General features: G+C 46.2%; 1 protein-coding gene across 1 annotated transcript; it reads left to right on the plus strand.

The window, feature by feature from the left end:
* The first annotated feature begins 2,319 nt into the window (after window positions 1-2,319).
* LOC133887783 (WAT1-related protein At1g68170-like) lies at window positions 2,320-6,082 on the plus strand. The gene is made up of 4 exons (XM_062327763.1): window positions 2,320-2,783; window positions 3,565-3,627; window positions 4,567-5,113; window positions 5,242-6,082. Exons 1-4 carry the CDS (start codon window positions 2,599-2,601, stop codon window positions 5,650-5,652), a joined length of 1,206 nt encoding a protein of 401 aa, XP_062183747.1. The 5' UTR covers window positions 2,320-2,598; the 3' UTR covers window positions 5,653-6,082.
* The last annotated feature ends 7,750 nt before the right edge of the window (window positions 6,083-13,832 follow it).

The raw sequence follows: 13,832 nt of genomic DNA on the forward strand, positions 1-13,832 counted from the left end.
AGGAAAGCTGCGACTAATCCACTGATGAAAAATAATGTCAAATTATTAATAAGCCAAATGGGCTCCAAAAGAAAATGCTTCAAAGCAGACGCTATTGTGCTTTCGAATATCACTCATCAGTTAAATTCGTCAGGGAAGTAGAATAATCTCACTCAACTAAGAGTGTTTTTATTCGTCAATTTGCGCCCCTCAGCAACGCCTGCTTGGAATAAAACGTTTTTCTTTTCAGGACATTTATTTGTTCTGTTGGAATGTGGCATCTGCTTCTTTCCCACGAAAAATTTATCCAAGCTAGTGGAGTACTATAAAGTTTCAATGTTCTAAACATGGCATATAAATCTTCTTTCTATGTTTCCACTACAGATTGATATGATTTGCTCACATCAGCGACAAATCCAACCGCCGGGGGCAGGGATGCCCGGGCACGGTTGAGAGCTCTATAATTTTTAAGCATGAAAGAGTAAAAATAAGAGAAAAAAAGAAGAAAAGAGATGGAGCCCCTTTTAATTCTTAGCTCTGGATCTGTCATTAGTGCACATCATTATATATGGTCCAATGATGTGAGTAATCCATGACTACGGTTAGGACATAAAAATAGGAGGAAAAAAAGGCATTGGTCGAGGCAGACATGATCCATCGCTTTCGTGACTCATGTCTCAAATTTGCGCTTTTTCGTTGTACACGATTTAAGTAGGCTATGGGAGTAGAAAGAGTGTCGAAACGTGCAAAGTTACTCTATATATGGTCATGTTAGAGATGGGTACTACTTTGCAAAGTACAAAGAGAGCAGCGATTCATGTAGTTGTATTTAATTGCTGTTTCAACTCTGTTTTTCTTTTTGAGAAAAATTGGAACATATTTTGCATGTGTGCTTTGTTTGAGAATAATTTCTGAAAACTCGTTAGGAATAGGTACATTTCATCCTATGATTATACAGTATATGCTTTTCCGTGTCTTTTGTATATTTGAGTGTCTCTGTTAGCATTGGTGGCCTTACATCTTTTTTATACGCTACTAGTGCGAATAGTAGCCAAGCGTAGCTTTGTTGCATAAGGTGCTCATAATTATATTAAAAAAGCAATATATATCCATAACGTATTATTGATATAGATGCTTGTTGAGGGTTAATTTTTTGATAATAATTCTGAGGTGTATCGGTCGATGAGCATATGAACGACGCTTACGGTGTACATATATTTGTGATGAACTCAAGAACACATGGATTATCCAGTTTCAGACCTCTATAAGAATAATAATACTACGTCCTGTGTATTTTATTATTAGTGTTTGTGAACTAGTTACAAATAAGCTTTTTTATTTTACTTTTGCTCCTTCTTATAAACCGAGTCCTCCTTTCTTTAAATACTAGAAAGAATGAGAAATTACAAGTATGTCTTATTTAACAGATCTATGTCTAACTAGATATTTTACTCTTAAATCATTATCATGAAAAACTAAGTGAATTCAACTTGTCCTGAGAGCTTTGCCTACCCATCCCATCTATGGAACGTCGCTGCACCTGCCTCCCCCCGATCACACATTGTTCATGACATTGTACGAATAACAATCCCACATCGTTCATGAGCCTTCGGCTATCTAGTCGTTTTAACTTCTTGGTCACTAGGTTCCACAGTGACCGTCGAGCGTTGTCGCATACAGTGGTCGGAGAGCCAATCTGCCGGGGGTCAACTGGTGGTCGTGAAATCCTGCAAAATATAGAGTCTGATTTTTTAGAAAAAAATTATAAGTTATATTCCACGCTTGTCTGAAAGGTTCTGCAAAATAGAAAAATAGACCCGTCTCCAAGTAATCCTATACATAGAACCTACGTAGGACCGTCTTCTATGGCTAGCTTGACCGCACCACGTCAGATGACATTAACCACTCTGTATGGTCCTTTCGATTTGGAGAAGAGTTTATTCAGATCGACTTTATTCTTAATTTACCTGAAGATAAGGTCGCCTACAGCTAGTTTTGATACAGGGTAGCTCAAATTAGGTACACTCGCGGAACACTTCGATCAGATTTACATCATCCTCTCATCACGTCACTTGATTATTATGTAGTTGGTCACTCAGGGCAATTGAAAGGTGACCTCGAAGAGAAGTATTGTCTCCGTGTCAAAAATAAAGAAGAAAGGGGTTCCGACGTAGAGAAATCCTTGGCCAATGCAAGGGGAATTAGAAGAAACAAAGAAATCCTCGCAAATTGCAGCACATGCTCCTCAGTTCCCTGACTGAGGAGAGTAAAGCTCAGCTCAGCTCAGGCCGCCACTGCATCGCGACTTGCATGTGCTAGGCGAGTGGAGGCGCCAACGAACGAGAGCAAGTTTCATCATCTGTTGTTGGCCCTCTCATTCCAATCCATTTTTTCATTCCATTGGCTCACGACTCGCTCCTTCATTTGTCCTGCCCTGCCCTGCCTATATATACTCCGCTCTGCTCGCTCGCCAACCTCACGTCCCCACCCCTCCGATCCCCTCTCCTCTGCTGCTTCTTGATTACCATCGCATCCATCGATCTAGGCTTCCGCTACTCTCCACCTAATTCATCCATCGCACGGCCGGCCACGGCACCCCAATTAATCGATCGACCACCAATGGGGGGCGCCAGCGATGTGGCCAGGCCGGTGGCGGCGATGGTGGTGGTGCAGGTGGTCTTCGCCGGCGTCAACATCTTCTACAAGCTCGCCGTGTGCGACGGCATGGACATGAGGGTCCTCGTCGCCTACCGATACCTCCTCGCCTCCGCCGTCCTCGCACCGCTTGCCTACTTCGTCGAGAGGTCTTTAATTCTGCGCACGCACGCACACACATCCATCCGATTAATTACCTCGATCGCATTGCTTGCTGCTAATTGATGATCAATCCATCCCTTACAAATCAAACGATAGATGGTCGACGCATGCATGCTCATGATCGAGTTTGGATTTGACTACTGGTTTCTGAATTTACCCTTTCTCATACCCTGCTTGCCGCTTGTTGGTTGATCTCCTGCACCTAGTACGTCCCATATATCCTTTAACGTGTCGATCTCCGTTTCTGTTTGGTTTTGCTTTTCTTTTTTGATTGAACAAGGAAGGAAATGTCCATGTCTTCTTTTCTGCGTCTATCTTTCCCTGCTCACCCTCCTTTTTGGGGCAAAAAATAAAACATCGCGCAGAGGAGCTAGCAGCTACGACCGACCTACATGCGGCTTGTTTCGTCAGTATAGGAGCAAAAGCTAATTAGTGTTGAGCTCATGCATGCATCCAACTAGCTAGGTACTTAGCATATATAATTACTTGCATCTATATATTTGTACAATGATGAGTGAAGACCCTAACTGGGACTAGTTTTCTTTTTGCTTCACTTGTGTTTTTGCTGGGCTCATTCTCGCTGGCGTATGTGTATATCATCTTGTGTTGTGCTGGGCATGCACATTCTCATGCCGATTTTCGTTCGTTCATGCATGCATGATATATCCGTTTCCATTGAGCAGGATAAGTCGTCTGTGACAGATATACACACAAGTTGATTAGTGAATGCCTTGGCTTGATGATGCTCTTTTTTCTTTTTGGTTTCAGGAGAAACCGGACAAAGTTGACGTGGCGAGTTGTGGTGCTGTCTTTCATCTGCGGCCTCACCGGGTGGGTTTTTACAGTAATCTGCGGTCTTCTCCCTTTTTTTTTTTCTTTCTCGCTTTCGTTTCCCATGTATGCCATGCCATGCCATGCAACAAGAATGGAATGGGATGGAAGCTTGCCTGCCGGCATTCAGGCGCGATAGATATCTATATAGATACCACATTTGTTCGTCGATGCACATATGGCGTGCAATAGTAGCAGAATAAGTCACGAGCTGCTTGCCGGAAACCACACCACGCACTTTAGCATAGCATCATGGCTACCTTTTTCTTTCTCTTTCGGGGAAAAGAAAAGTTGGCCGGCGTCCCACCACAATGACCACATGAATGAATTATACACTAGTAGATCGTGCATAGAGATGGATATGGGGCCACCCAGACGTACGTATGTACCTACTTGGACGGGGACTAGTACTGGTATTTGTGTTGCGTATACGTCGTCTTTTTCGCTTCCACGGACCGGCATCCAACCACCACATGTCCTTTTCCACTCTCGGGAATTCAACTGCAAGCGCCTCTTGGCGTGCTTGCTTTGTCAACTATTCATGCTCCATCAGATGTGCGTTTTGCAGTTCCCAGGCACGATGCACAGATTTGGAGTCCAATTGCTTGTTTGCACTGCCATTTGCTGTGCTGCCATTGCCATTCCAGTCTCCAACTGCATCATGCATGCATGCCCTGTGTTCTGCCATAGTCTGTGTAGATTCATTGAGCGATGGCTAGTCAGGTTGCACATCGCTAGACGGCCATTAGTAAATAGGAGTGCATTACATCGCTCAACGTCAAGGACCTCTCCTAGAATATCGTGGAGCCGCATATACGTGGCCGACGGCACGCCAGCTCGGTCGTCGTCGTGTCGCAGCGCGCAACCCCACCACTGCGTGCATGCAGATTACGTCATCACGTACGGCATGCACGGCTGACGTGGCACAACGAACTGCAGGGGCTCGCTGGCGCAGAACCTGTACATCTCCGGCATGAAGCTCACCTCCGCCACCTTCGCCTCCGCCATGACAAACCTCATCCCCGCCATCACCTTCGTCCTCGCCCTCCTCTTCCGCTATGAGAGGCTCGCCGTCCGCACCCTCTCGGGCCAGGCCAAGGTCGCCGGCACCTTCCTCGGCGTCGGCGGCGCCATGCTGCTCACCTTCTACAAGGGCGCCGACATCACACCCTGGACCAGCCACATCGACCTCGCCGCCACGCTCACCGCGCGCCGCGCGCACTTGGCGGCGGGGGTGCACCCGGCCGTCGAGGCAACCAACAGGGTCATGGGCTCGCTGCTTGTCATCGGCGGCTGCTTCTTCTATGCCATCTGGCTCATCCTCCAGGCCAAGCTCAGCCGGGAGTACCCGTTCCACTACTCCAGCACGGCGCTCATGTGCCTCATGAGCACGATGCAGTCCGTCGCCTTCGCGCTCTGCTACGACAGGGGCGTCGCGCAGTGGCGCCTCGGATTCGATATCAGGCTCCTATCCGTCGTCTACTCGGTATGTATATATGTATATCCCTATCCCTATCCTATCCATGTATGTATTGCACATGTCCATTAATTAGTAACAATTTTTCATGACTAGATCCATCAACTGATTCAGAATTTCATCGTACGTACGAGCAGGGCGTTCTTGCGTCGGGCGTGATGCTGGTGGTGCTGTCGTGGTGCGTCAAGCGTCGTGGCCCTCTGTTCGCGTCGGTGTTCAACCCGCTGATGCTGGTGGTGGTGGCCGTGCTGAGCTCGCTGCTGCTGGGCGAGAGGTTGCACCTCGGGAGCGCGCTGGGCGCGGTGCTCATCGTGATGGGGCTGTACGCCGTGCTGTGGGGGAAGGGCCGCGAGACGGCGACTGAGGCCGCCAAGGTCGGCGAGCTGCCGGAGGACGACGACGGCGAGCGCATTTACGTAGTCGTGCACCGCCCCAGCAGCTGCGCGCAGCAAATTCAACCCGATCAGCCCCGCGACAGCGCGGCGACGGTGCAGTCGTCGGAGGAGGACAAGCGGAAGCTGCAGGAGCAGCAGCGATCCACGACGTGATGATGAACTCAATTAACCCGCCGTTGCATTGGCTAGCTAGCTCGGTTAATTAATTACGACGCACGAATTCCATCGATCTATCTCAAGATCGACGAGATGTAGATCGAGTTAAACGGCGTAGTTGCGAGATAGAATTAATGAACCAGTGGGGTGGGGTTGTTAATTTGTTCCCCCTTGAATTTTGGTTCTTGACTGCACAAGCACAAGATGGATCGGAGGAGAGCCAGGAGGAAACAGGGGTACAGTGAAGAAAACCAACTCTCAAAGCGATCCGTGTACAGTAAACGAACGAAGGGACGGACAAGACGAAATTGTTGGATTTTCTTTCATAATTCTGCTTGCCTTAATCAGACTGTGCCTTTTTTTATTTTGTTGACGCAATTAAATGATCAGCAAAAAAAGAAGGCCTGGTGAAGACATATATTTGATAGCATATGACCAGCCGAACGAGATGGATGTTATCTCAAAAACGAATACTGCCCAATAATTGATAAGCCAATCTGGCAGTAGCAACTCTCACTACTCTTACAATCAAAATTGCTTACTGAATATCCCTACCCAAGCATGGAAGAATTAATCTATCGAAGCCAACGCACATACGCCTAGAACTGGAAAGCGAGCTAGAACAGACTGGATCTAAGAAACTAAGCCAAACCTAACAAATAGTCTTCCATGCATCCAATTCTCTCTCTTAGTTTTAAGCTTATATGTGATTGAGATTTGAGATGCCCAGGAAAGCCATGATGGGCCCCTGAGCCGGCTTGTGTCGGGTGCGAGTAGTCCCAGTAGAAGCACTCTTCCGGGTGGCGGCACAGCCGGAACTGCTCTTTTCCCCGCTCTGATGGATGCTCTCGCAGCACGGCTCCAACTTGCGATTGGACTGCTTCGAACGGCTCGAGCCTGAATGCATGCGGTTCATTCATCAATAAATTTATTAAGCTAATCAAGCAGCACCATCAAATTAATGTAAGTAGCGTTCCTATATATTTTAGGACGATACCTATATAAGAATAGAGTTAGTATTAGCAAAGCTGGAAGTACATTAGTACCGTACGCACGCACTTTCTTTGGGGGTGACAAGCTCGGTGAAGATGGTGTTTAAATCGAGTTTTCTTCTTCGCCCAGCACCTTGGACAGACCCACCTCCTGCAGCTGCTTCACCAGGTTGCCCATCACCTCCGATCCATCACGTCTCCGACGAACTTGATGATGTGCATGCAAAAGTTATGTCACAGCTAACTAGGTTTTGAACCATTTGTATAAAATATTTATATAGATGGTTTATTACTGAAACCGCAAGAAAATATCATAGACGGATCAAAATTTCAAGCCATATGTAAACTTAAAATAGTACAAATGACTCCTATTTCAAGCCATATGTGAAAATAGCATGCCCTCTCGCGCGTAAGAATAGAGCAGTGGTTTTGCACTTGCAAAATTCTGACCATGTATCCAATCAAATCAATTCGCTAAAGAAAAATCAGAGAGCATCGCGAGTTCGAAATAGAATTGTGAAGGAGACGTCAAGGTCATCAGAAGACATCACTGAGGTAGCATAAAGTTTCATCTTCTTTCACATTTCTTCAACCATTAAACATCACCTGGCTTACATTCCTGAGTTGAACAACCCAAAAACTTGGCTGTATTCACATCCATTCAATCCAAAACACCTATCAAAGAAACCAAGAAACCATTACCATCTTCTACTTCCCAACACATCATTCTCTCCGGAAACCAAGATGACCAAATGCTACTCCTACGAAGAAATCAGCAACAAGACAACCGGATCCAACGGTGGCAAAGTGTGTCGTCGTCATTGACATTGGCTACCTTGGAGGATGCGGCCTTTTTGGAGAGTAGGTGCTGGTGGATGTTGGGCATCACGCTGCCGCTCGTGATGGTGGCCTCGCCCAGAAGCTTGGTGAGTTCCTCATCGTTGCAAACGACTAGCTAGATATGGCATGGCACGATGCAAGTCCTCTTATTGTCACGCGCCATGTTCCTGGCCAGCTCCAGGACCTGAATTGTGGAAAAAGGATGAATATATTAGCATGAGTTCGGTTCTTGCATTAATCTAAAGAACTAGCAGGCATGAACGACATGAATCTACAAGTCACATTAGACCAAGATATCTATACAAGAATCAAATCTACAACTATTCCATGCTCAAATTTTAGAACGGCACGAAACTGCTTGCGCTCGAGGAGGCGGCGGTGGAAACCAGAGGCCGTGGGAGGCAAGCCGCGAGGGACGAGGATATATAGGGGCCGCGGGGTGGAGGCTGCAGCCAATGGGAAGCAGTAACGTGGATTGTGGGTTGGCCATCGTTGGATGCGTTCGAGCAGACGATGGATGCGTGGGGTGGCGGGGATTGCGAGTTTTCGATCCGGAAGTGGTGGGAGGCAGGGGAGCATGCGTGGGTTTTCATTTAGGCGTTTTTGCTCAGGAGCGCGCGCCAACTGGAAGTCGCTGGATCGGTGACATGTTATAAATGTGGGACCGCTTGTCAGTGTCTAGTGGTTTGAGGATTGTGCTTCCGTCCGATTTGTTTTACTGATGACACGTGGATCGTTTTCTCAGCCGGCACGTGGAATCATGTTCTCAGACAGCTCGTATTTGGAGCCGTCTGTATTAATTTTACATATGGTTTTTGTTTGGAACCGCCTGTACAAAAAATGTTCCACCAACTCTGAATGCATCTCGTCATCATTACAGATTATTTTTTTAAAATGTCTGTGATAATATTTACACAGACAACTCTATAGAATCATCTAAATAGAAACATCCTACTAAATCATTATATATATAGACATATATAGGGGTGTGTATTACCCCATAGTCAAGGCCCGAGTAGGCAACGAGCGCCACCGATTGCATGAGGTCCCGTTCCTCGATAATGTCATCCGAGACCAGACTTCTGAATTGGTCGACTTGCGAGCTGAGCATTGGCTCCAGGAACACGTTGGAGCTGCTGTTGGCGAAGTTCATACCGGACGCGTCGATCCGGTCATCGTCCCCCCGCTGCTCGTACGCCAGAGGGGACTCATCGCGCCCCCAGAGTGTGGCTGCAAATTAAGGGCACGAATCGACCAAGCGGCACGCATGGCTAGTTAGATGCATTCATAGATTGCCGGCACATGGAAGAAGGAAGCAATGACAGTGAGACCACTGACATGAGAAGACATGGTATTTACATGCTTCGTGCTCACGACCAAATGTACCATAACATTTGGTCGTTCGGTGAAGATAGTTCGGAACCCAAGCACCTGGAGCTTTGCTTCTACGATGATGATCCTAGTCTAGAGATTTGGTATCACCGCTGTCGCAAAGAGCAGTAACAGCAAGACAAGGATGTCATCAGAAAGTTGGTTGACATACTGGGTGGCAACCCATACTTTGAACAACTCCGGAGTATGGGACAGGTTGAGAACCTTGATGACTATTGTGTGACACTGAACCTTGACCATAGGTTAGACCAGAGAACATATAACGTGTTGGCCACTTCAGAGATAGCCGTTGTTTGGGTTGAGGGGAGCGAACGCTGAAGGCAGATTGAGAATAGCGTTATCCTGCAAGGGAAGAGCAGGGAAGTATATGGTATCCGTTCGTATCATGGATGCTATGATGCACGGTCATACTCTCTCTTCTTCCATAGAGGCGAACTTAGCTGGCATATCGACATCCCAAAGGTTGGTTTGTACATTGATTGGGTGAACGTGACTCGTGCGACTCGTAAGGCTCATGGTAATAATGATGAGGACCCAGGTTAGTGTTCACAAAAGATGGAGTTTTCACTATCAATCCTTGGCACTGTACTCTCTTATGTACAACACTAGCCTCTAACGTCATATGCTCTATGCAGGTTCTGGTGGCAGGCTATGCGTGTCTGTGCAGGATTATTACTGCTACAAATTTTAGATTTGGCTAGGGATATTCGACCCAATGCTGTTTGGCAAGTGTCTTTTTCAGCAGTTTACGATCGACACATACATCAAGATCAAGAGGTCACGGTTGGACTACATATGGGCTCATTAGAAGGAGTTAAGGGCGGACCTGTACCAAGGCTTGGTGGATAGCTTGCATACTGGTGAGGGAAGAGCGGGCGTTGTTGGAAAATAGACTGCGCTGGCTACGTCATTTATCAGAGGACCTCGTGACAAGAGGTGTCGGTACATGGATGCTATAGCTTTAGTTCGGAAGTACGGGAAGTCAGATGTCTTCCTCATAATGATATGCAGCCCAAAATGGCCAGATACCCCAGGATCGTCTGGATCTCGTCATGTGTGTTTTTAGGGCGAAGCTAGAGGAACTAAAAAAAATCAGTTGCTTGAAAAGAACATTTTGACAAGGTGAGGGCTTATGTCTATGTGGTGGATTTCCAGAAGAGAGGCCTACCGCATGCCCACTTCATGATCATCATGCAAGGACGATACAAGCTCATGTGTCTCGAGCAGTATGATTATCTCATCTCAGCCGAGCTTCCGGACAAGCATAAGTATCCAGAGCTGTACAACATGGTTGTCAAGCATATGATGCATGGCCCTTGCGATGTGATAAACCTCGATTGCCTATGCACAAAGGATTGTCTGTCATGCAAGAATCATTATCCATGGCCTTTCAATGCGACTACCTTACAGGGCAAGGACTCATACCCGGTGTATAGGAGATGTGAAGATGGCCGTTGTGTAATGGTTCGAAAACACCTGCTGGACAATAGGTGGGTCATCCCTTGCAACTCTCGCCTTATACGGCTATTCAACTGCCACATCAATGTTGAGGCGTGCTCGAGCATAAAGACCGTTAAATACTTATTTAAGTACATATACTAGGGTCACGATCGGGCCTCTGTGACTGTGAGCGAGGCTGACAAGGCAGACAGCAACGACAACATTGATGAGATAAAAAAAAATATAGACACAAGGTGGGTGACCCTTCTAGAAGCATTGTGGAGGATATATTACTTTTAATTGAGCAAGAACTTGCAACATGTGATGCAGCTGCAACTTTATCTCCCAAACATGCATATGGTTTCGTTTCAAGAGGGCCAAGATATCCGACAAGTGGTAAATCGTGAATGTGCTGAGAAGTTAATGCTGACAGAGTACTTCGAGGCGAACATATTACATGAGCATGCTCGGGGTATATTGTACCGGGATTTCCTTGAGTGGTATACTTGGCAGAAAGGTAAGAAAAAATTCTGGCAAAGAACAGTATGAGAAACAAGTGGACAGGTTGATAGAATCGTGTCAGCTCATTGGACCGAAGGGGAATGCTACTATCTTCGAGTTCTCCTAAACCACATGATTAGTGCCACCTCCTACGATGACCTAAGGATGGTTGACGGTGAGATCCTATCGACCTTTCATGAAGCTGCAGAGAAAAAGGGCCTAATCGAAGCAGACAATACACTGAATGAGTGCCTTACGGAAGCCGAGTTGTTCCAGATGCCACCATTGCTCCGAAGGCTCTTTGCAATAATATTCATATTATGTGATCCCAACGACGTGCAAGGACTCTGGCACAAGCACCTGGAGGCAATGTCGGAGGACTATCACTGCAATAATCCATGCACAGTCGTTGTAGAACATATGGTTTTGATAGATATCAGGAATGCTACAATCAATGGGGAAGGACATAAGGTCGTTCCCTCTTTCCGAGATTGACGAGTCACATGACATGGCCAAGGTGTGCCTAGGGAGATCTTTGAGGAGTCCATCGTAGAGCTCAACATTTAGGATGTAACTCTGTCGGACTCCCTCAACACTAAGCAGAGGGCCGCCTACGATGAGATTCTATCTGCTGTTGATAACGATGAGGGCGGCATGTTCTTTGTGGATGTACCTGGAGGCACCGGGAAGACTTTTCTGTACAAGGCATTGCTCGCGATACGCGGGCCAAAAAATATCGATTCAAGCCAGGACTATCACTGTCGGCTGAAGGCTTTAGCCGGTAATGATAACACTTTTACTGTTGATCTCTAGATCGACAGTGATAATCGAGATTATCTCGATTATCACTATCTATTGTCCACTACTGACTATATAACCTACAGTAAAAATCACTTTAGAGCTATCAATAAAGTCACTTTCTATAGTAATATCTCAGTATATGCTAATCGGGTGGCTCGGCTACAGGCTGCCGCGAGATCCACCTAAACAAGGTCGTGACGAACTGGCGCGGATGCTCGGCAACGCGTCCTGTGCTGCCGGCCTTGAGGTGGGCGTAATAGTGGCTTCGTGCCATCTGACGGCCGAACAAGAGATGGCTGGATTAGATCTATGATACCCTCACCAAACGGCAATCATGGTGCACTGCTAAGGAGCTCTTTATGAATTATCAGTTGACGCCGCCACGTATGATTAATCCCCTTGCTACAGTACGATGGATGACGGTCTATGTGCAGCAATCTGCTTTTAGTTTTTTTTAAGTTATATTTTTGTTTGTTTGAAAAGTTGTTTTTAAATAGATCGTTAGTTTTTATAATAAAATTTTAGCTTCAGCGTATAGTTTTTTTTTTAAAAAAAACATCTTTCAACGAGTTTCTCAGTTTTAGTTTTTTTTCTCGAAAGCATATTTCTAACTTCTCCGAAACACTTTTCCATAATTTCGTTGGTTTTGATTTCTAACTTCTGAGAGCAACAGAAACCGAATAAGAAACAGTACACAAACATAATCTTAATTTCTGCGTAACAACATAGACAGCCACTGACACTGACAGTATGTGATTGTTTGGATGGGATTGACGTCGTCTTCAGTCGGTACTATACTCCCACGCACTGATGCTATGCGCTATCCGAGTAGGCGGCTTAGCATCGTCCGGCCACCTCGACATACTGTGGATGGTTTCTGTCTTCACTCCTTGATTGTGCCAACGGGTTCTGTGACCCAGCATGCAGCTTGTGAGTTTTGTCGATCACTCGTTGATTTCTCAGATACTGGCCGGTTCATTGTTGTCAAGAGATACTAATCTAATAGAGGCAGATGACGTGTATGCACGCAGCTTCCTCGATCTCATGAAGATTATACATACACTAGGACGGAAGACGCGTTACGACGCGTGCATTTCATGATTAAATTATACTTTTCTATATAGAGCATGATAAAAAAAATAACAAAATTAGGTTCACAATTTTGAACATATCATGATTTAGTTATGAATTTATCAATATTTAACACATTCACTTAACTATAGAAAAAATTGTAGCACTTTCATACATACATATAATTTTAACATGTAGATGGCAGTAATACAAACCCAACAAAATTAGTTTCATATTTTTTTAGCGTAGATATTTTCCCATGCATTTTAGATTATTTCAGTTGATTTATCAATACAACTAATATTTCTTTCGGTATTTTTTGGATTTTCCCGAAAATCAAAATACCCTAAAGTACTTTTTATACCCGGATCCACCTAGCTACAGTCTAGATTGGTGGGTTCACTGGATCGGGTCAAAATGTTTGACCTCGGTCAAAATCGACAGCACGGGAGGGGACGGTGGTTTGACCGAGCTTTGACCAGTCATCGGCGACGAACGGCGATGGAGCTCAATCGTGAGGGGTGCTATGAGCTTCAGCACGACATAGGGATTCCATTTGAGCCACCAGCGTTGATATGCACGACAGCGTCTAGCTCGGCAGCGGCACCAGGGCGTTGTGGTGAGGGAAGGAGCGTGCGACGCTCAGGAGAGCATGGTGAAGCTCACCGTGGCTCGGTCGGGGTCAGGGAGAGCTTGCGGCCCGGAGTCATCGGTGAGGTGGAGGTGGTGCCCATCCGATGTGGAGGAAGTCGTGCGCATGGGAGCTCCGGCTGTGGAAGTGGCTCTAAAAGACGGGGATCCGGTGGAGGAGCTTGCGGGCGACCTCCTTAGCATTAAAGCACCGGAGGCCTTTCAATGCGGCTACCTTACAGGGCAAGGACTCATACCCAATGTATAGGAGATGTGAAATGGTCACTGTGCAATGGTTCAAAAACACCTGCTGGACAATAGGTGGGTCATTCCTTGCAACCCTTACCTTGTATAGCTATTCAACTGCCACATCAATGTTGAGGCGTACTCGAGCATAAAGATTGTTAAATACCTATTTAAGTATATATACAAGAGTCACGACCGGGCCTCTGTGACTGTGAGCGAGGCAGACAGCGACGACAACATTGATGAGATCAGACAATATAGAGA

This window comes from Phragmites australis, chromosome 13 (assembly GCF_958298935.1).
Source record: "Phragmites australis chromosome 13, lpPhrAust1.1, whole genome shotgun sequence".
Classification (NCBI taxonomy): domain Eukaryota; kingdom Viridiplantae; phylum Streptophyta; class Magnoliopsida; order Poales; family Poaceae; genus Phragmites; species Phragmites australis.